Raw genomic sequence first — 22816 nt, 5'->3', positions numbered from 1 at the left:
GTCAATGGGGTCTCACACGCTTGCAGTACTAATATAAGGTACTTTGAAGGAAAAATACGATGACCTAACGGTTAAAGCACTCGCTAAAATGGCGAATTTTATTCGAAAGCAAGTATCGGGTAAAATTTCGGTGAAAAAACTCTTAGCGGAGCGATATGGTATGCCTACCTGTAACGGGGTTTTAACCCTTTTGATAATAATAGTGTGACGAACGAAAGTTTGATAAAAATGCAAATTGGTCCGTCAATTTATGACGGTTTTCGTTCAAAAGTACACCAAGTCAAATTCTTTGTTCTGAAAATACGAGTTTTTATGTACATATGTATGTGTAAGTATGGGGAACAACAATACCGATTATCGAGATGATTTTGATATATTGAACATTCCGTATCATTTTATAGATCTTTATATGTAGTGATACAGTAATTTTAATTTTAATTGCTGATAAGTCCATATATTCAAGTTTTCAGATATCAATACGATATTTAAGCTAGGTGTTTTTTTTATAATATAAATTTATATACAATATTTATGTATATTCATTTAAATATTTCGTTAAACGATTCATTTTACATGTTTTTGAAAAAAAATCACTTTGTGCTATTATTTTTGAGGTAAACGGACTACTAGTCATATGTGAACTAGTCACAAGACAACCGGTCGCTCTAGATCGGTCACACGTGATCACCCGTCACACTAAAACTGGTCACGAGAAAACTGGTCACACGCTAAAACTAGTCACGAGAAAACTGGTCACACCCGAAAATTAGTCACGAAAAAACTGGTCGCACCCAAAAATTCGACCAACTTTTAATTTTTGGGTGTGACCAGTTTTCTCGTGACCAATTTTAGCGTGTGACCAGTTTTAGTGTGACGGGTGATCACGTGTGACCGATCTAGAGCGACCGGTTGTCCTGTGACCGGTTCACATTTGACTAGTAATCACCGAACCATTTTTGAATAGCTGTAAAATAGAATATTAAACTATATAAAAAAATTTTATCCTGGTAAAAATTGTATTACATAACTAAAGAAGAAACAAAAATGAAAATAATAATAATTTTCAGTTGCACTTAATTTTTGCAATTAAAAGAAATCGAGATTATTTATTACTTTTTGGATAATTTAGACTTGTTTTGTTTTGTTAACTTTACACGTTTCAGAAAAAAAAAATCAGCCTGCGGTGCATGAAAATCAACTATTACATTATATTGTTTCTATTTCCTTTGTAGATTCTGAATAAAAAAATATAATTGACAATATTAATGGCTATTTGAGGGAAAAATTATAAATTTTTTGGATGCACCACACATTTTTACTTTATCTATGTAACTAGTAACAATAGATGACGTTTTGTAATCATGCGAAAATTTGAACTCGAGATTTTGATAGATTCGAAATCAGAATCGGTCATTGATCACGTTTTCATGATCTATGTGTCTGTGTGTCAGTGTATTTTGGGGATTTTTTGAACACCGATCGTCCTATCGAACCGAAACTTAGTATCGGTTACTGAATTTTTTATTGACACGACATTGACCGGAAATGGTACCTCCCCTTATAGGTGTCCTCTTTTTTTTAAGTTTTTGAATTCAATTATCTCCCAAACCGCTAACTGAATTGGGCTGAAACTTTTACTTTATCTATGTACGATTTTGACTGAGATATTTTAAATATTTTTATCTGAACCGGAAGTAGTACTTTTAGAGAATCGAGGTTTTTTATGTTTTTCTCAGAAACCTTCCGGTTTATTGAACTGAAATTTCATATCTAAAAGTTTAAACTTAATACCAAGTTATGTATAAAATTTGGTAAGCATCCGTCAACCGGAAGTGGCAGTTTACTCTTCTTCGATTTTTCTTCCACTATTTTTTTCGACATGTGTGCTCTTCACGAAACTCCTTTAACATGTGTGCTCTTCACGAAAAAATTCAAGTATAATTCTTGTGTCATTGGCTATGTCCACACTACCGATATCTACACCCGATATTTTCAAATTTTCCATAACCATTTCCTAAATAGCAAACACAGGTTGCAATATGGGAACTGGATTTGGAAAATTTGGTCCATACAAACGTACTATACTTCTCCTTTCCTCAATTATGGCACTAGAGAAATTATTTTTTAATATGCTATGGATATCCACCATTGGGGTGCATCTATCGTTTTATTTTTTAAAGGAGCTAGGAGCCGCCAAAAATCTATAAAATCGCCTCTTTTTTACACCCACGAAACGAGTCCAGCATGTTTATTTAACGGTCGATTTTTAAAAAAATACGCCGATAGATGCACAGAAAGTATTTTTCTCATACCGATGATGAAATTTTTTTAAAATTGGTCCAGTTTTGGAGGAGAAAATAGTAGAATACGAAACCTCGATTTTGTCAATATAAAATACGTTTTATCTGGTCGAAGCGCAACTGTCGCATTCACTCAATATATATATATATTGATATATATTGTCGCATTCACTCAATATATACATACACTCAATATATATATCGAAGAATGGAACGGTAACAAAATTAAGGTTTCGGGTGTACAGCCCTCTTAAGCATCGACGCGACCCTACGCACCATTGTTTATTTCAATGGTGAACCTATGGGGGATGAACGAATGAGACGACTGGCATGTTAATGCACGTGTTTATTATATGACAGCTAAAGGCAGAGTGAGTAGCGGCTCTCCGAACCCAGCCGAGTTGGTCCCCACTCGCAGGAAGGCAACCAAACTCGACCATGTCGTATAAGCGAGCCGCCACAAACCTTTTTTTTTTGCACTCTAGTGTAGGAATCTCGTCATCGTCATCGTCATCGAAACATTCGAGAATATTCCGCAACAACAAACCACATTCCTTGCAGAACTCACACACGTAAACAAGCGGAACGAAACCCAGACGACGCACACCTGCAGCCATTATATCAAACTCAAGCGAAACGCCCCTACCAGTCGAGCAGAACCAAAACGGTCGAAACACGCCGCCACCATTAAACTACATCGAGCGGAACGGCGCCAATCATTCCAGAAAATTCTACCCCTCGACAAAAGCAAATTCCTCGCTTACGCATCAACAAACCACCACCATCGGTCAGGTGATTCCAGAAACACTATAAAAGGAGGTACAACCCAAACAACGCCAGTCGACCCACAGCAGCAAGCGTCGACACACAGCAGCAGACCAGTCAACATACAGCTCCTGACCAGCCACCACTACACTACGCGGACTTGGAAGATCAACCAGCCGGACGAGCCAGCAACACACTGCCGTATCCAGAGACCTTCCGAACATAGCCGAACAACGAGCCAGCAACACACTGCCGCATCCAGAGACCTTCCGAACATAGCTGAATGCCGAGCCAGCGACACTCTACCATATCCAGAGACCGCTGAACGACATACTTTTGCCCAAATATAATACTATGGAGGATGAACGAATGAGACGACTGGCATGTTAATGCACGTGTTTATTATATGACAGCTGAAGACAGAGTGAGTAGTAGCTCTCCGAACCCAGCCGAGTTGGTTCCCACTCGCAGGAAGGCAACCAAACTCGACCATGTCGTATAAGCGAGCCGCCACAATACCTTTGTACAACCATAGGCAAACAATAAAACTTTATAAAACTAGCACAACAGTGTTTCGTTAGGCTGGGATACGGTCAACACTTACCTACCACGCCTACACTAGCTTTGTAGTTTGCCCTTTTTCCTGGAAAATAGCCCGAAAACACCCTCTTTCCTGAAAAAAGCACACTCCACCGCCGAAGACTAGTAATCACCGAGCCGAAATATTATACTAACGAGAGCTCGAGTTCGAGCCAAATGTTCCGCGATCGACATTTTAGCGACTTGCGCGAGATCGCTTTTTGCGGAACAATCCGTTCAGTAAATTTTCATCGGGCTTATCGCCAGTAATAAGCAATAACTAGAAAAGTCGATCGAGGCGTTCGCAAAGCCGTCCGTCACCTGAGCGGCGAGGCGCGCTCGCGAACTCCGTGTGTGTGTGTTGTGTGTGCGGGCGGGTGGTGGGCGCCGGCGCTGCTGCTGGTGCTCTCGTGCTCTCCTGCTCTCGTGCCCCCCTGCCCCCCCGCCCCTCTGCCCCCTGCCCCCCTCTCTCTCGGGCCCTCGCGCTCGTGCCGCGTCTCGCCGACGAGCTGTGCGGAGACCCCGCGCCCCGCTCCCCGCACCCCTCCGCCCCCTCGAGCGCCCCGCCGTGGAGTGGAGGTCGTGAGGCGGGCAGCGGCTGCGGCCCCCCACCCCGCCCCCCTCGAGGGACCATGGTGGGCCTGGCCCCCCCCGCACCCGCACCCGCACCCACCCCCAACCCCAACCCCAACCCCACTTCTCCCGCGGCTGCCGCAGCCACCACTGCTCAACACTCAGGTACACACCCAACCACCCAACCACCCACACCCACACTCCCACTCCCACTCCCACTCCCACATATCACCATTGTTTATAAATACGCACATACGTACCCCCCCTCCTCGCCCACCCCTCTTCCCACCACCTCCAGCTCATACTTCCATTGTTGACGTTGAACTTTCTAGGTTATGTTTTGATGGTATAACCTCTCCTTTGTGTCAGTCTGTTGTGCTTATTTTGTTTGTACAAATTCAAATCAAGTCAAAGTTGTATATGCATTGTGTGATATTATTCATACGGTGACCGTTCGTCCCGGTTATACCTGTACGCTACTGATTTCTTATCTCATTATACCTGGACAGATGTGTCCTGGTATGTCGTGAGATCACCACACTTTTTTTGTCTGGTATTGTCCAATCTTCTTTTTCAATGGTGTCACTTCTTTCATCTGGAATCCGGTGGACGATCCGCCTCCACGCCTCCCAGTTTTGTGCCGGGTTGGAAGCGGCGCTTAGGAACGATCCTGTGAGTTCTTCAATTCGATCCGATCATCCTCTCTAGCGTTCCGGTGATTGCCAGCTTCTCCAGACTACGTTTTTCCGGTCGATATGGCCAATAACTTTTTCCTACACGTTGCGGAGAACTCCCAGCTTTTTGAGCAACAAACACTTCCAACAATTCCCTAGACCTACTGTTTGTCTCATTATAGAACGTTTTTTCCATATATTTATCAGACTGATCTTCGCTATTCCTATTCTTTTGTAGATTTCCGATTGGCATCCTCCTTCTCTTGAGATCCAGGCACCTATATATAAATATAATCGTTGACTTTCTCATAGTCTTTTAAAACATTAAACTTTACAAGAGACTCGAATCTGTGAAAGACTTGGGTTTTTTGTTTTTATATATCTCTATTTCTATTCTATGAAGTAGTTCCATCTATTTCATTCTCATTCCGAATTCCTCGGAATATTTTATATTAGAAATCTGTCTGCCGCCTATTGTTATACCACCTTTCCATCCATCCAATATTTTTATCATTATTTATTCCCCCATATTGTTTTTCAGCTCACTATGAGCCATGAACACTTACACTGTATTTTTAATAAAACTTAATTCAATGGCATTTTTAAGCACTCCAAACTTCATACAAAGAAAAAAGTATTATTTAAAAGATTCAGTTTCAAACTTCCATACATACGTATTATACCGGCATATCTTTATCCAAAATATCGATAAACAAATTAAAAATAATTATGTTTCTTTGGTTTAAAACTTAACTTTGTTAAGGAATTTATCAATAACATTCAGAAAGGATTTCAAATCCTTAGACAGCGACAGACAGACACTGGTTTCATACTTCTCAAATTTAATCTTTCATTGTTAATGTTTTGAAATATTACGATTTTTAGAATATCTGGTGAAATGAAGGAAGAGATTCTTCATGACGAGACTGACTTGTATTAATAATTTTTGGACACCGACATCTTCATCGAAATTCGATTATATTAGACAATATTATAATGTCATTCGATGCTACACATTTCCTCTTATATCCGTTTGTTTTCATATCATACAAAAATGATTCATGAAGTTCCAGATGTGAAAATTGATTAGGTTAATTCAGTTAGGCAAAATATGAAATTAGTGAAACAAAAATTGGATTAGAAATCGTTTCATTTTTATGCTATGCCACTTCTTAGGCATCGGAATTAGGGTTGATGATACTATTTACTGGTAAATAGCCCGGAAACCTGTCAAGAGCATTTTTGTGTTGACTACTGTGTACATATATATACGTATATTAATTTCTGGATTGCTATTTTTTAAAAACCAGTACTGTTTTCAGTCAGCTAAGACTCGTACTGCATCTCTTGATTCAATAAATAAATAAAATAACTATAAATAATGAATGAAAAAGCATTTTATTGATGCAATTTGTGATGACATCGTATCTCTTAGTCCTATCATATTTTGATGGTATTTTTTAATACAAATAATGTACCAATCGATAATATTACATAGACATGTGTAAAACCCTTTAAATATGTAATGTACATTAGATAAATTAAACGAAAATTAATTTGAATGAATGAAATTGAATGAAACAATTAATACCAAGTAAAAAAAATGGTCTATTTATTTTATCTGATTCATTGGCATTTGAAAAACGTTTCGAGCATTGATATCACTTCATTTAAATTTATCAAAGTCTCAAAATAGATTAAATTCTATAAATACATTTAAAAATGACCTAGAATAACTACAATTTAGATTACGACACAATCTCACTCTATTTCGTTCACCATTTTCTGTTCCTCACAGTACCATTTCCTCGATAACCTTCACACACAAACACATACACTCCAAAAACAACAACAAATATAATCAAAATTTCAATCGATATTAAAGAATATGGATGAAAATTAATCAAACCGATGGGAATGTTTCAGTTCGCGAAATGACGGCGATGACCACAAACGCGCCGACGTCGGCAGACGCCTGTCTCAGCATCGTACACTCGCTGCTGTGTCATAGACAGGGCGGCGAGAGCGAAGGTTTTGCCAAGAGGGCCATAGAGTCACTGGTGAAGAAGCTGAAGGAGAAACGCGAGGAGTTAGATTCTCTCATCACCGCCATAACGACGAACGGAGCCCATCCGAGCAAATGCGTCACCATACAGAGAACGTTGGACGGACGCTTACAGGTGAGTTGTATACACATGCATATTCACATGTAATATTGAGTTACCTTTTGCTGATCTTATTGTATGTTTTAGGTTGCCGGAAGAAAGGGATTTCCCCATGTTATTTACGCACGCATATGGAGATGGCCCGATTTGCACAAGAATGAGTTGAAACACGTTAAATATTGCCAGTTTGCATTTGATCTCAAGTGTGACAGTGTATGCGTCAACCCGTATCACTATGAAAGAGTTGTATCGCCCGGAATTGGTAAGGAAGAGTCTGGTATCGCTCGCTCTCTCTTCTCTTAGCATTTCATTTGGGCTCGGCTAGCCTAGTCTACATCTCCGGGATCGTCTGCTTTGAGTTGTCTCAAGCGGAATTTTGGCATCTATAATACCTTTCATAACAAGCCTAATCTACGTGAGCTTCAGCCTACCGTGTCATCTTGGGTGTTTTGAGATTTCCAACACTCTGTGTACCATCTGAGACGACTTTCTTGTAGCTTATCGGGGATTATTATTAAGCTGCCACGACCATATTTTTTATATGGTCCAGCATGGTTACCCCTCAAGCCCATCTGCAACATCTAATTTGTCCACATTTCTTGACTGGCCAATATTCCGCACGGTTGAATGTAGGTCACGGTTGAATGCACCACTGCCTTATATACATTTCCTTTTATTTGTACTGGCATTATTTCGTCGCAAAGTACCCCCCCATAATTCGCGTCAATTCATCCAACCGGTGTTTATTCGGCTAGTGCCATCTACATCAATTGTCCTTTCGTTTTGGGTAATTGAGCCGAGGTATTTGAAGTTTTTTACCTCATTCAGAGGAACATCTTGCAAGTAAATAGTGCCTTGGTTATTTGCACCATTAAAGCGGCAGTGCGTTACTCAGTTTTTTGTTGGCTCACTCACAGACGCTCTCCATTCATCAAGAATTTGATGTAGATCCTCTAGTTCTTCACCGATAAGAACTATGTCATCTGCATAAAGGAGATTCCGCCGGGCAGGATGTTGCAGATCTGGTGTGAGGTGGTTTATGACTAAGTTAAAGAGCGGTGGGCTCAGTACTAACCTTTGGTGGACTCCGTGCCGAACTCATCGCTGGTACCAGTTGTCCTGACATCTCGGTACATGTCCTTTACGATCGAAACGTAATTCCAGAACACCTTTAGCCCACATAAGTTTTTTCGGCATGCAGTCGAAAGCCTTTTCCCAGCCGATGAATACCATATGACGGTTGGTTTTGTTATCTCTGTACCTCTCAATTAGGATTATCAAAGTATTGGAGGGCATTTGTGGTAGATTTACCGACATCAAAACCGCATGGTTTTCTGAGACATTCGTCAGTTGGGGAAGCCTTTTATTTATTACCCGTTCCCATATCTTGAAGGCGTGTGGGATAAGCTTATGGCTCTATAGTTTCCACATAGAGCAAGGAAGAATCATATAATGTTGACTTATAGTTGATAATAATTATTGTAGAATTTTAATCGAATTTTGTTTTACTCGTAGTAATTCTGAAGTCAAATTATTAATCTTGGCCACCCTGTGATAGCCAAATATTTACTTTGGGCACTTATTGGTTATACAGGCGCATTTGAGCATGGAGTATACACTCATATACGGCAGTTACGTGAATGGCTTCAAGGTTTACACAAACCGATTTAGTAGAATGACAGTACACAAGTGGTGCTAGCCAATGATTCTCGGCAAGCCTATCAAATAACCAAATTCGAGAGAAAAGGTTTAAGCCATTTCAAAGTGAACCATAGCTACAATTTCGTTGATCCATCTTCACGCGTGCATAGTATCTTCGAAATATAGAAAGATTGTGGGGTCTGCAAAATGGCGTAACGTAAAACATCGTGATACGGCTCATCAACACATAGAAGAAAGTTATTTTGCAGAGTTTATGTGGCATATAATACGAAACGAAGATCTACAAATCTATAAAGTTTTAGTCACTTTACTAAAACTGTATACAACAACTAAAGGCCATTCATGTATTTGCTGTGTGTCGATGCTGGGATGCGCCCGTATAATCAATAAGTGCCTTATTTTGTTTTACATGGTTTGACATTGCAGTGTTTTGTCAGTATTTTTGAAGTATGGTTCTAAAAATCTGATGGAAATTTATTAAACCTACTGAGGTTTTCGCAATGGAGTTGACAGTTCTCCGTCAATATCGAGTCTACTCTTGAATTATATCAGATCCAAACTATTGGGTGATTTAGCGTAAATGCAATGACATCTTGTCAAACCTGCACGCAGTTTGTAATCAGTTGTAGGTTTTAGTGCTATTTACCATGTATTTTTTAAACCGAAAGCTTCAGTAGTGGGCCTTTCTTAACTGGCAATGACATTCTACCGGTCATTCGAATCTTCGAAAAAAATTTAATAATTCATATAATTTTAATATAATTGAAGTAATAATGCCATCACCATGGCAAGAATATTTACTCAGTGATTTGTCGATCATTTATTGATCATCATAACATCTGCAGATGTTATGAGTCAGATTTAACCATATTAGGTCTGTTAAAGGTATGAAATGTACAGTATTTTTTTTTACAGTCGATATTGATTAAATATGCCATCACATTTAACATGATATAAACAAATGTTTTGAAATTAGGATTATCAAAAATTAACACGATAGTGAGTAATTTGTTGGTTTTTTTAATTTAATAGTGTTTGATATATTAAATGTTGTTATTTTAGATTTGTCTGGACTCACGTTGCAGTCAGGACCGAGTCGACTGGTGAAAGATGAATATTCGGCGGGTGCCGTCGGATCTAGTGCCGTCCCTTCGGTGGCAAGCGCTGGAATGGAAGTCGACTCGGACCAGATGGTTGTGCAGCAGACGATTCAGCATCACGCCCAACACGCAACGTCTCCACACCACCATCATCAATCGTACGGATTGCACATGCAACCCGCGCAAGGTTCTGCCATTGAATATTTAAACGTCTTTTCGTTTATTGTTACTTTTAATGATTTTTTTTATTATAATTTTTTTATTTATTATTTTCGTTATCGTGTGTGGTGTGATAGGCATGATGCCGGTGCGGCCGCTGATGCATGCAGGTTCCGGCGAAGGGGGGCCTGGCGATGGAGTGGGGGTGGTGGCGGGGATGTTCTCACAGCCCCGTCCGTCACCCCCGTCAAACTTAGCCTCTTTAGGACCTCTGTTAAGAACCAAACACGAGCCACAAGACAATTCAGGTTGTCAACGTGCCACTTGGCTGCCCACCAGGATGGCACATTGTGAGGATATGTTTATTTTTTTGTTGTTTAATTTATTTATTTGATTTTTTACTCAATTCATTTTGTAATAATTTTGAATATGAATTTATTTCACTTTAAATGTTCTTCGCTGATATTTGTACGTAGTTCTTCTAAAAAGGATTTAATCCACCATTTTTATTGTACGATTTAAAAGCAAAAATATATTATGTTATGTTATATTGATCCAGTGGTTTTTCGAATGCGGTATTTATATAAGGGTTTCTAATCATTGACGTGAAGCTCCATAGTGTCTTTGTAAACGAAATTGGATGTAATAATTTTATGGATTGAATCATTTTTGCAGAACTACTTCCATTTATTTTTCGTATAATTTTTTTCCACTTCTATCGGCAATTTTTTTTTATTGCATACATTCATCATATGTATGTACGATGACAGGATTTACCCCAAGGCGAGAAATATGGTTAGATTATTTTTGTATATACATAGATAAGTACCAACAATTTTTAAAACATTACAGTACATAAAATAAAATAGAGACATCTATGGACAATCAACAATTATTTTTTAAATTTTAAAAACGGAAAATTTGCGAAAAATACATTACGTAGGTAGCATATTTATATAAGATTCAACAAATTCTAGATGCTAATAACTCGCCAGTGGCGTATTTGGCCGGGACCTGAACCCACGATCTTTATTGGTATGCAATAGCTCTACCAGTGCACTGCGCTGTGGCTGTACTTATTTGAGTCGTCGTCATAGAGTGAAAGTCATTATATAATACCAGGCCTGATCCTAAGTTAAAACATGTTGAATTTGACTCCAAGTCTTCCAACTGATCGATGACTTACATATGCGCACTGTTTCAAACAAAAGTACATACAATCGGCATCAGATTAGTATCTTTTAGTCCAATGCGTTGTCTGTTTTATGTAGAAGCTGCCAACGTCAATCTATTGTGAAGACTTTCATAGAGTAAAATGATTATATGTAATTCTGAATTTCAGCCGGTGTCGGACATAATATAGGTCTATCAGGAAATACGAACAACACGCTGATAGATCAATCTGGAAACAACACATTCTTCCCAACCACTGAGCACACACCCACTGAAACCCAATTGCCGCAGACTTTAGGTATCAATCTTCCCTCTGAATGTAATACATGTATTTATGTATATAAAAAGGAGTGTTGTAATACTGTGGACCGTTATACAGGAAGCCCAGGCACAGCTCCAGTCTCCACACGCCAGGTCTCGCAGAACGGATATGCAACGACAAACGGCGGGACGCAAGCTGTTTCGGCTGCCAGTGTGACGTCAGTCGTGCCAACACCAGCTCCGTCCCTCACTTGCGAAGCCCCCGCACCTCCATCGGCACACGCTACGTGGACTGGATCGAGCACTCTGACATATACCCAAAGTGCTCCTCCTGCAGATCCGCCGCGTCAATCTCACCATCACGCATATTGTATGAACGCTTTGCAGCAAATTTTGTTTATAACGTTCGTATAGCAAAGTTTGCACACAGGTTTTGATTTGAGCTTGTGTTTGATTTCAGGGCCGCATTCCGGTAGTGTGGGTGGAGAGGCCGGAAGTATCGGCGGCGGAGGTCTCCTGTCGTCTCAACCCGCACCCGAGTACTGGTGTTCGGTCGCTTACTTCGAGCTCGACACTCAAGTCGGAGAAACTTTTAAAGTACCGTCAAGTCGGCCGAATGTCACCGTACGTATTCGACTTGTCGAATTGGAGTTGTTATATGTTGTATGTTGAATTATTTTCGTTTTTGTCGTTTCAGGTCGACGGATATGTGGATCCGTCTGGTGGTAATCGTTTTTGTTTGGGCGCTCTTAGTAACGTTCATCGGACCGAACAAAGCGAGCGAGCGAGGTGTGACACACAAAGAGTTGTTCTTTAATTGCGTTTTGCGATCGATTTAATATTAATTGTGCGGTGTTCCAGGTTACACATTGGAAAGGGGGTTCAATTGGACGTGCGAGGAGAAGGCGATGTGTGGTTGCGATGTTTGTCCGACCATTCTGTTTTCGTGCAGAGTTATTATCTCGACAGAGAGGCCGGTAGATCGCCGGGAGACGCCGTTCATAAAATATATCCCAGTGCTTGCATAAAGGTATTATATTAAATTGTTCGTCATATGCAATAATTGGTGCGTGCACAGTGGCGGGTTTGGTGCAAACGATCGACAAGCGCCAGACAGACTGAACCACAGATTATCTGGATGGCTGCTTTAAACGCAATTCTCGACTTCACGAACGATAGATTACACATCAGATGACGAGTAACCTTTCGATGTTCACAGATGCAATTATTAAAATTGAGTTGGATCTTTCTGGCGAGTTTAATAAGGCAAAATTCGGAACTAAGGTATCAGAAGCACAGAACGTATACAGGGTAGGTGTATGTCGGGACTTCGGGTAGATTTAGCTTAGTGTAAGTGCGAGCAGTGCGCACGCATAAGGTACACGTGTCGTTAATCTGTGGTTCAGTCTGTCTAGCGCTTGTCGATCGTTTGCACCGCATCGCACAGTGGCACATGATGCGACAAACTTTTATTTAACACTTCCCACACTGTGATGGATAGCGAGTGATCAGGACTTAATATTTGATTTTATTTCTCCAAATATACTGAATGCAGGGTCTTCGTATTTAATGTATTTCTCATCAAAACTTCTATGATTCGAATTATGTCATTACGAAATATTTTCGCGGGAAGCCCCGTGAGAATGATATCCACTTTGGAATGACAGCTCCACTCCAGCAGTTATTTTTTTTCATTTCTAGTGATCATTTTATAGTATTTTACTTTTAATACATGATAAAATGATTTTTGTAGCTAACTAGCTGAAACCGGCATGCGTTGCAATGCCACAATAACGCATGCAATTCCCGTTCCCGAGTTATCATGCAAGTCGTGGTAATCTGACTTACCGAGCGTTTAACAGCGGAAAAACGCAGGCGGCGAACACATTTGAAATTATTCAATTGTTTGTTTATTTTACCCTAACAACGCAGGTGGCGATGCGAAAACATTTGAAATTATTGCGTTGCAATGCCACTAATTCCCGTTTTTTCCGTTCCCGTTTTTGGGCGATTTTTTTTTTACAGAACCGTTAAGGACACAATAACTCCTGTAAGTTTCATCGCAATCGGTTGAATGGTATAGGAACGCAAACATAACAGACGAAAATCGATTTTTAATTATACATATATAGATTACAGTAATTAACCTCGCAGATTTTGCATTATTTTAACTTAAAACACACATTTGTAACTGGACGATTGGCGTCCAGCACAGTGACTAGCGGATTTTATTTAGCATAGTAAGGCAAATGTAAATAAAGGCATTTGTAATTATAGTTAATACCTTCAATGTTGCATTGTATATGCACAAAACTTTACTTGATCGAATGTCAATTATTGTATCGTGTTGTGTTACGCCACTATGCATGAAGATAAAAAAAAAAGTTGAAAATGGATTCAATCGAGACTTGTTTGGTTGTAGAGGAGTTAAGATGAATTATATTTTAATTTCAAATAGGTATTCGATTTGAGACAATGTCATCAACAAATGCAGAGACAAGCGGCATCAGCTCAAGCTGCAGCAGCGGCTCAGGCCGCCGCCGTGGCTGGACATGTAACTCCTCAAATACCTAATATAAACAAACGTAAGAGTTGATAATTTTGTATGAAGTAAATATCAAGTGGAATGTTGTGTATCGACATTGATTTTTTTTTTAGATTTGACCGCAGCCGCCGGTATAGGAGTGGACGATCTCAGGCGCTTGTGCATAGTCCGATTGTCCTTCGTCAAGGGCTGGGGACCGGATTATCCTCGAACATCTATTAAGGAGACACCGTGTTGGGTCGAAGTGCACCTGCACAGGGCGCTTCAGCTGCTCGACGAGGTACTCCACACGATGCCCATAGACGGGCCGCGTAACATGGAGTAGGAACTGTTAGGCTTCTTTTGAGACACCACTCATCCTGAAATTCTTTGACGCAGTTGCTTCATTTCCTGAACGACAAAACTTCAAAATGATTACAAAACTAACGAATAAAAAAAAAAAAAACCACAAGAATCAAATCAAATTTGTTGGGTTTGAGCAAACTAGTCAAGAGACAATTATTGTTATGAAAAATATCAAGTAATAAAAATGAAAACAAGGGGACTCAAAAACCATCATTGATCAGTCGTATGATTTGAATATGATTTTCTTTATCTGGCTATTTTTACACAAACGAAGAAATCCAATGTGTAGTTATTCGTTCGATTTTGGTTTGCCCTTATCGTCCCACGTAAAGACAAGAGTGCTCACAGTAAATTGATTTTTGTGTGATTAATTAAAACCTAATTTGTAATGACACAATAAGTGATGAATTTTAGGCTTATATTTGTAATATATTTTATTCTCATGCAAATGGAATACAATGAGAAGTGATCTTGTAAGAGTTATCTTTCAGTCTATATATATATATATATATATAGACTTCTAATTAAGAAATTTTACGGTACGAATGTACGATAACAGAGGTATAATTTGCATTCAGTGTGAAATTTTATAAATGCACAAATTCAAACTAAAAATTTTGTCTCGTAAATATTTTATATGACGGTTTGAAAGTGTACTAATTGAGATTTGAAAATATGTATTGTAGTTATCTATATACGATTTATAGTAAGAATTATGAAATTGTTGATAATCAGATAATCGGGGGTGCTAAAATGTCAGATTTTGTTTCAGTTTTTTTTTATTGTTAAATGTTTCGGTGTGGGTTTGTTTGAAACCGGTCGGGGTGATATCTAGACAGTCGTCAGATTTAAATGCAGTAGCTAAATAAATAGAGTTGTCCGTTTGTAAAAACATACAACGAAAGGAACTCGAATTGATAGCCGAGTCATCATCAGCTGTTGGTTTGAGTTCGGTTCGCAGATATGTATTTTTTGGAATGACTCAAGTTGCTTGTTGTCAAGTTGTCGAGGCCTGGTACGATGGTGTGTGTATGCATTTAGTGTGATTTGTTTTATTATTTTTTTTTTTTGTAGAAGGGGGGAATAAATGCAATCTTGAAGGTGTTGATAAATTTGTATTTGCAATTTGTATTCAAAGTAAAATTAGTTTTAATTCATAAAGATCTCATTTTATGCAACTGTAATTACTGTTATAAATCTGTAACTTAAAGAAAGATTTCAAGTGAATAACGGAAGAATTATTGTATTCTCGGCATTGTTTATATCTACGTACCAATGAATATACTGACGTAGATGTATACAATACGCATGTCCTCGTGTACACCTATGCTACAAACCAATGATAATTGTTATCTTATTTATGTTACTATTAAAATAATATTTTTCTACTGATATTGAAATGTGTATGGGGGGGGGGGGGGGCTTGAATGTTTTTTTGACGTTAACCGATCTATATACATATATTTGAATATAAAGTGAATTTTAATGAATCCAGATCTAGTTTTAAATAAAAATGATCTCTAAAGTTTTTTTATTAACTGATTATATAAAAAAAAAAAAGAAAAATGGCAACGTTCGACGAAAAATTATTATGAATTATTGTGTAAAAATAAAATTACAAAAAAAAAGAAGAATTAAATAAACGTGAATCGTTTCAATACTGTGTGATTGAATACCTTATATTCACTGATTTGGTACAAATATATTAATCGATATTTTTATATCAGTTGTAGTGTGCCGTTTGCGACACAAAGGTACGCGTTTTATATTTTATATATAAATATATATATTTATTTATATATACATATATATATATATATATATATATATATATATATATATATATATATATATATATATATATATATATATATATATATATATTTATGTGAAATCAATTTACAGTGGGATTTACTTAAAAGAAGCCACAGAGTTTGTGTAATGAAATAAAATAGCTATTATATATCTATATATATATAAAATTAAGCTTAGCTTGTAAAAGTTTCAATGATCATTTTTTATAATGACAAATGTAGCTGTATGTGCCGTTATAAGTCATAATAATATAAATAAATAAGAGTATAGTAGTGATAAAATGCAACTGCGTTAATGTGGTATGTGATTATTTGGAATATATACAAAGAAAATACTACTTTTTTGTTTGGTTTATACGAATCGGATGAAGTTTTTTTTTATATATATATATATAATATGAAATGTACATTTATTTTTAATTTAGTTATTTTATTTATGTATATCAGTATATTGCCTTTCGTTTTTATTTGTTAATTTTGAATTGCATTTTAGGACTGTATCTGTAGGCTTTTTTCCGGAATAGTAACTTCTTATCGATTAATGCTTGAACGAAAATTTTATAATGCATAATTAATAATTTTTTTTAACGTTCATTACTTAGTGTGTTTTGTTGTCCATTATTATTTTTCTCTTTTTTGTGTTTGAACTCACTTAGACAATGTATTTTTAGTACATTATCGATTGTTGTTATTGTCCTCGCTACGATGCATTATTTGTCCTCGACTAAGTATATTGATCAATTCACCTTTTTGTATTTGTCGTTTTAAGTTTGAAAGCTTTTAAAAATCCCAGTTTGTAAATTATATTTTGTACAACCGATCTGTTGGTCCCGTGTTTTAGTTATTTATCTAAATCAATAAGATCTTAACAATGCCGTCATGGGTACCACTTGCAAGTCTAGTTCTGTTTTTGGATGCCTACTAATTCACATTTCGCTGGAATAATTCCCACCCAGTGACGTGGGCGGTCCTAAAACCTTCCCTTTTTTTTTAATTGTTTTGTTTGCCTGACGCATTCATGTATAGAAGTGTAGTCTTTTATGGCCGAATGTTTTATATGAAAAATTACTTTAAAAAAAATAACCATAATGTTTATTTTTAAATGTTTAAATGTAGCGATTTTTATTGCGTATAAAATAGACAGATAAATATACGGCGAGATTATCGAAACGGAACGGGAATATTTCTCGTATTTTAAAAACAGTTGATAATATATTTCGTGTATTCAAATAAGCGAGTCCTTACCAAAGTAATTATGAGTGCAAATATATGTGATGTACTCTTTGAATGAAATGGAATATGTATGTATGATGAATATATATTTATGTTAATACATGCATACAGTAATTGTTGAAGATTGTTAATGTATACAAACACTTTTTATTATTCCGTTTCGTCAATCTCGCACAGGTGATATATGTAAACATCAAAATGTAAATTTTTAAACACGTTTAAAATGACAAGAAAAACCAAAGTTGCCCTTTATACGATTTTCATTTTAGAAATCGGTGGTGTGCTTTTTGATTTTGCATTATAAAATCGGTTGTGGCTATTTGCAGGTACTATATCTGCGACAGGCGCAAATCCTTCTGCGCATGCGCGTGAATTGTCACTGTCAGCGTGTTTACTGTTGAAATTTTGTTTTAAACCTCTTAAAGTTTAGTTCGAACTCGTAAAAGTGACGTAGAGTGAAAAAATATAATCCAAATTAGTTAATATTATTAATTGTTAGAAAATTATTATCATATACAACGTATAATACCTGCATAAAAGTACAAGCCGCGAACTAGCTAAATGATATAAATCTATTATAATAACGTGTGAAATTTATTTGCCTCATGTATGTATAATGAACGATTGATTAAACAAGTCTAGCATACATTAAATGTAAGAAATTATAATCGGATTATAAGTTCACGCGCATGCGCAGAAGGCTTTGCGCCTGTCGCAGATATAGTACCTGCAAATAGCCAATAATTCGCAGATATACATAGTACCTGCAAATAGCCACAACCTATAAAATCGAGGAATGATGGGCACACCACTGAAGATATCAGTATTTCGTACGTTTATATTTTATGATAGCTTTCGTCACTGATTTCGCCGCAACGTACGTATATAGGAGTGCAAATTTTGCTGTAAATACAGTTCGTTTCAGGCGTTGACTTTTAATTAAAAAAAAAAATAGTTTATTATTCATGTATGTAACACTTTCGTGGACATAATGGCTGTGTCTTAAATACAATTTTTAATTATTTTCTGTCGCGGTTCTTCCGACCGATGCGATATTTCTCCAGAGTGCACCGCTGACTTATGTATTTAGCTTTCAGGGAAAACTATCCATTGGGAATATACATACATTTGCTTTGCTGAAAGTTTTAGGTGTATAATTCAAACATAGTGTGTTTATATTTTTTAACGATACACTTTTGAATGTCGGATAAACGTAGTTTCTACCGTTTTATGCTTAGTTTTGTTTTTCTAATGACTATTTTCGTTGTACTTGGGATTGTAAGTAATCCTTTCTATATGAGCTGTTATAGTTGAAAGTGGCATAGGTCCACTTTTCTTTCGAGAAATATCTCGCAAAATATTAAATATAATGTTTTGCGTTTAACAATATTTACCGAATTAAATTAAGTGAATAATTTGTGAAACTTGGACTTTCAAATATAACGGTTCATATGTTGAATGTGCCACCCCAGTTTATTACTTATTAAAATAATATTGCATAAATTGAAGAACTGCACTAAATATATAACAGTTTTTGATGTTTAGATTTAATTATTTTTTTCTTCTGTTCGTTTAGAGATTTATGTTTATATAGCTTTTAATAATAATCGTAATAAATATTGCACGCGTTCGTTATCTCATCAATGACTAGGAAAGCATTTGCCAAACGTTTTTATATATGATTTATTTGGAAAAGAACTACATATTTTAATGAACTAAACAGTTGTTAGTTTAATATTATTATTACTGTATATTTCTGTGAATTCGTCAAATTTGTGTGTATGTTTATTTTTGCATTGGACATATTGATTTTTCGACGGAAGAAATATTATTTTAATTATGTTACGTTGTTTTGTTAGTTTATTTTTAATTATTATTGTATTATTATTAAAAAGAATTAAATCGATTAATTATTAAAAATGAATTTAATGAAGATGTTTGTACTATAAGGCTTTTATGGATGTATCGTATATCGAATGATGACGTATTTTTTTAAAATTGATAATAATTATGTACGCACACGCAAATTATAATAATATTCTTTACATATATGTGTATATGATTAACTAAATAATATGAGAATATTTTGATTTTACCCGCTTAAGTGCTGTTGTGCCTTGTTTGTCAATTCATTGTGATTATTTTTTTTATATTAAACTATCGTACGTACGTGTGAGTGCAATTTTGTTTTCTGTCCCGTACCGATTTTTAAATATATTATTAATAATAATTTTACTGTCTCCGTATAAAAATTGCTTTAATAGATGTAATAGTGTACGTCGATACGATTATAGTTGTTTGCGTTACGTTCAATGAATATTTTTGTGATTTGTTATATTTTAATTCTGTTTGTTATAATATTATGAATTATGCTTGAAATTTTATCCTAATCTGAATTTCCTCTTCTGTATATATACATACATATATATATATACGGCAGTCTGATTTTATAAATATGGTAGATTCGATCAAATTCATCGTAAGGTCATTCAGTTTTAATGTTTTGTCATTTCGTTTGACGTATGCATGTATTTTTTTTTAATTTAATTTAATTAATATAATGGATCGTCGCCATTTTTTTTTACGTTTGCCGTGTGATTACTTTTTATTCGAAGCTATGTTTTATCATGTAGCTTGCATTTTTCTTTTACAGTTATTTTCTTTCTCTCTTTTTTTTTAATTATTAACGATATATTTATGTTGATTCAAGTTAGATAATTATTAGTACACAGTATAAAATATTAAGGAATGCTAAAATTTATAACTCAAGAGATTCTACGGGCTGTGAATGGTACGGTACGGTTATAGGAAAAGTGAAATGAAGCGATATGTGAGTGAAACGAGAGCTTATGGAAATTAAGGACGTATATATTATTATCTAAATTATAGTAGGAAGTACACGCGTGTATATTTATCATTATCAACTCAAAAACACACGCGATAACATAAAATGTACCTCAGTAATTAAATTGTGTGTAGATAGAATGCCACATGTATTTTTTTAAAGTGCCAAATGATAAATTGTCCGTTGGAAATGTTAAGTATTGAAAATATCAGTTCCGGTGTACGTGTTTTTGGCATTTCTCTTGTTTTTTTTTTGTTTTTTTATAATATTTCGTTTTACAAATTGAATCTGTTGGAGATGGTTGATTTGTTGATTTTAATTTTGACTCGTAGCCCATTTTTAGAACACGGAAACCTGCCCAAGCAATTTTTGTAACAGAAAAATATGTAATGTATTTATAATGACATGGAAAATGTGTACTCTAAATATTTCTGAATAAATATTATTCATGTATAAACTCTGGCTTTTATTTATTGTAATAATAACTATTGTGAAAGCATTCACAAATTTTTATTAATTTAAGGAATTGTGTTAACCTTTTGCCCGCGGCAATAAATATTGTGAACAAGCCCTGTACGCGGGGGCACCTTTTTTGTGAATTTGCAATCGAGTTTTCAACCTTAAATACAGATTTTAATATTTAGTCAAGTAACCAGATATGTTAATTAACACAAAGTATTATTTTAAACAATAAAATACATAATATATCTCGTAGTTTTGGGTTAATTGTCAAATAATCATTCTTCATAATTGTATGAAGACGTGACGTCATATAAACGAGGTCTCAGTATGGTTCCACAAAAAACTAATTTTTGACTGGTATATTTTCATTTTTGGCAAATCGAATAGATGGCATTCAACTCTCAGTAATATATTCAACCAATTTTGAACCATAAAACAGTTGAAATAGGCGCATATAAGGCTCAAAATGCCGTGCAAAGTTCAGAAATTCTATGGAAGACAGCCGCGCTACAGACTTGTCGCCCAAAGCTTCCATAGAAGACGGCCGCGGGCAAACGGTTAACTAGCTTTATATGTACATATATATATATTCTCAGTGTGTTATCGAAAGGTATGCTGATAACCATGAGCGACTGGGTCATGTGTTTTTAAGCCGAGTGCTGAATTTTTTGAACTTTTTTTAACAGGAAAAAGTGAAGGTAAATGTTCGCCACGTCAGAGATCATCAACCAACCTCATAGTCATTTACTATGTAATGACGTGGTATTACTATTTTAGCTATGTGAATCACCTCAACATGTCAGACACCAGATAACCTATGATATTTGTCTTGAATAAATTTGAAATGTATTATTATTACTGTAAATGGAATAGTTTTCGTGTACACAAGTGTTTGTAATGAGTTCTCTTTTTAAAAGTTTTTGTACAATATTTTTGGACTATGCAAGAGAGATCTCGGTTGGTTTCTGATAGCTGGCCAATGGATGTTAAAGCTAAAATTATATCATTTATTATACATAGTCAAGTTAATTATTATAATATATTCAGCTGAAATCTGAGCAAAACATCTATTGGAAGAAAATTTAGAAATTAAATCTACTTACGTATATTAAATTATGAAATTATTATTTTAAGACTTTCTTGGAGATTTGAACGCTTACATTAAATAATATTATATTCTTAAACGTGGTAGTTTTGTCTTATTGTTAAAATATGCTAATATTATGGTGTGAAAAAACACGTTCATATTTCAATTAAAATTTCTAAGAGTATTGATATCAGCTGTGATTGAATCATGTAAAACTTTACAGTTGACCAAGAATGGGCTTGCATCCTCAAATAATTCTTGTTTAAGTGTTTGCATCCTTGATATAAGCTTTTTAGAACAAAAAAAAGATGGGTCGGCGTGTGACGAACAATTGTTGGGCATAGCAAGGTATAAAAAAAATGCACCACTGAGAAATTACCAAGTATAAACAAAGCTAATCGATCTCTTTCGTAATATATTTTAATCAATCTGGACCAAAGCCTTGTTCAGCCCCACGCCCCCAAGGGAGGGACATGAAGTGATGATATTTGACTGATATTAATTTTACCACTAATATTTGTTTAAAATACAAAATTGCTAAACAACTAGGATATAAAATCAAATAATAAATATAAAAAAGTAAAAATAATGTAAATAGTATCCTGCCATCAAAATATTCGGCCAATTATAAAGCATAACAGCTAGTACACACTAGGCGCTTAACGCGGCGTTGAGCGCCGGTGAAGTGCCCGACACACGACGCGCTTTTTGCCGCGTTTTTTGGACTAGAGTAGGGTAGTCACTTGGGAATTGGGAAATAGGAAAAGTCGAGATATGTGTGTGGCTTCTCTATCGTCGTTTTTATATTCGGGACCTTCCATGTTCCAAATTGCAGGTCTATTTTGAACTTATATAATGTAAGATAATTTATAGGCGCGCGCGCACGTAATAGACAAAAAGTTGAGAGCGTGCATTACACACGCTTCGATCCAACCCGTTATCCCGTTCGAAATGATGAATGAACATGTGTTTGTGTCTTCATGGATACGCTTCCGCGCAGCGCATTTTAAATCCTCATACTTATCCACGCGTCCGCCACAAACGATCCTACATACATCGCGTTCGTTTTTATAT

The 22816-nt window shown here is 36.1% G+C and overlaps 1 protein-coding gene and 1 long non-coding RNA gene across 2 annotated transcripts in view; both read left to right on the top strand.

Annotated features, from left to right (window-relative positions):
- Positions 1 to 4086, top strand: part of LOC143916668 (uncharacterized) — a 265871-nt gene extending 261785 nt beyond the window's left edge. The window contains exon 2 of the long non-coding RNA XR_013261002.1: positions 3489 to 4086. This is a non-coding gene — a long non-coding RNA (uncharacterized LOC143916668). The remainder of the gene's footprint in view (positions 1 to 3488) is intronic.
- On the top strand, positions 3970 to 14465 carry Med (Smad/Smad4 homolog Medea). The gene is made up of 12 exons (XM_077437851.1): positions 3970 to 4382; positions 6818 to 7071; positions 7144 to 7318; positions 9781 to 10005; positions 10115 to 10327; positions 11320 to 11448; positions 11530 to 11781; positions 11872 to 12035; positions 12109 to 12200; positions 12273 to 12441; positions 13870 to 13996; positions 14070 to 14465. Exons 1-12 carry the CDS (start codon positions 4277 to 4279, stop codon positions 14279 to 14281), a joined length of 2118 nt encoding a protein of 705 aa, XP_077293977.1. The 5' UTR covers positions 3970 to 4276; the 3' UTR covers positions 14282 to 14465.
- The last annotated feature ends 8351 nt before the right edge of the window (positions 14466 to 22816 follow it).

This window comes from Arctopsyche grandis, chromosome 9 (assembly GCF_051622035.1).
Source record: "Arctopsyche grandis isolate Sample6627 chromosome 9, ASM5162203v2, whole genome shotgun sequence".
Classification (NCBI taxonomy): domain Eukaryota; kingdom Metazoa; phylum Arthropoda; class Insecta; order Trichoptera; family Hydropsychidae; genus Arctopsyche; species Arctopsyche grandis.
The sequence above is the reverse complement of the archived record's forward strand: the minus strand, read 5'-3'. Positions and strand labels throughout refer to the sequence as shown.

Excerpts from the sequence above, each read along its gene's own strand:
- Med (XM_077437851.1), top strand. The coding sequence starts at position 4,277 with ATGGTGGGCCTGGCCCCCCCCGCACCCGCACCCGCACCCACCCCCAAC. Across the intron at positions 10,006-10,114 it reads GCACATGCAACCCGCGCAAG|GCATGATGCCGGTGCGGCCG; the intron begins GTTCTGCCATTG and ends GTGGTGTGATAG. Across the intron at positions 13,997-14,069 it reads AATACCTAATATAAACAAAC|ATTTGACCGCAGCCGCCGGT; the intron begins GTAAGAGTTGAT and ends TTTTTTTTTTAG.